The 1,297-nt window shown below is 36.2% G+C and overlaps 1 protein-coding gene across 1 annotated transcript; it reads right to left on the bottom strand.

The window, feature by feature from the left end:
- Window positions 1-366: 366 nt before the first annotated feature.
- On the bottom strand, window positions 367-1,014 carry LOC145600828 (factor Xa inhibitor BuXI-like). Its single transcript, XM_081656688.1, has one exon. It carries the CDS (start codon window positions 1,012-1,014, stop codon window positions 367-369), a length of 648 nt encoding a protein of 215 aa, XP_081512814.1.
- Between the last annotated feature and the right edge of the window lie 283 nt (window positions 1,015-1,297).

The raw sequence follows: 1,297 nt of genomic DNA on the forward strand, positions 1-1,297 counted from the left end.
AAGAATACAAACTGCCCAAACATCAATTTTAAACTTGTAATTCCTCTGAATCTTAACTTAACATACTTACACCTACACCTCTCATACTTCCAATTTCACACCATACCATATTTCTTCTTCTTATTTGTACTAATTTTAAATTTTAGTCCTTGCTTATTGGCATCTTAGTCTTTATGTTGTTTGAAATGACTCTTCAATCTTTGATTTGTTCGTTGTTTGACGAGTTGGTTTATACAAATATTAGAAATTACGGACGAGTATCAACGAATTCAAACCAATTTTAACACATTTTTTCATCAACAAAGGAGAAATTTATTCATGCATGGACTGTAGCCACACGCACATACACATACAAAAGTGACAAATCTAATCAACATAAGAGTCAATCTTCTTTGGAGAATATTTCTTAAAAACAAAAGGATAAGGACTATCCTTGGCTACTCCTAATTTTCCATCATCAAGAATACTAACATCCTTACACTCCATAGTCGAAACTCTGAAAATTTCGGACTCGATTGAGTGACAAAACTTAATAAAGTACACACCCTTAACATATTTGTTTACTTTAATATGGAATGAATAAGTAGGCTTAAATGGCCCCTTAGTACCAACAATCACGTACGATTTGTCGTTGGCATCACTAGGGGCTACCCACCACCTCAATGGTTTATTGCAGGTGGTGGAGACCTTATCGAAGTAAAATTCAATTGGATATAAAGTGGAAAGGTTCGGTATTTTAAAAAGGGTTGAGATCTTCACAGGCAAGCCTCTTTTGGTCCAGCTATTGGTTATAAAAAGAGGGCAGGGTGAGTCCTCTGCTGGTGTCAATCTAAGGCCACCTTCGCCTTGTGATGATGAGATCAATGGACGAAAGGCTGGAAGAATGTAGTAGTCCCCTCCATTTTTTAGTACGTCGCCGTCCATATCTAGGATAGGGGCGGCGACACTAGGAGAAGGAGAGAGGACTAGGAGAAGGAGAGTGATTGCAGCAGTTGGGAAGAGAAAGGAAGCCATTTTTTTTTTTTTTCTTTTGAGTTTTGAGGTATGATGGAGGATTGGAAACAGGAGGGATGGTACTTATAGAAGGGCTATATGGCTATATGGATGGTATGGGAGAAAATTTGTAATATATTTGAGGACTTTTTGGGAAGTTAAAATAGTACGGCATGTTTACTCAATGTTCAATTATTGTTACATGGTACTATTATGTCATTATGTGTCATTGTAATGTTTTATTATTACACAAAAAAAATGTAAATACTGTACTAAGATTATGACACAGAATTAGCACGATACA

The sequence above is a fragment of the Chenopodium album genome, chromosome 21 (genome assembly GCF_948465745.1).
Source record: "Chenopodium album chromosome 21, dcCheAlbu1.1, whole genome shotgun sequence".
Lineage (NCBI taxonomy): Eukaryota > Viridiplantae > Streptophyta > Magnoliopsida > Caryophyllales > Amaranthaceae > Chenopodium > Chenopodium album.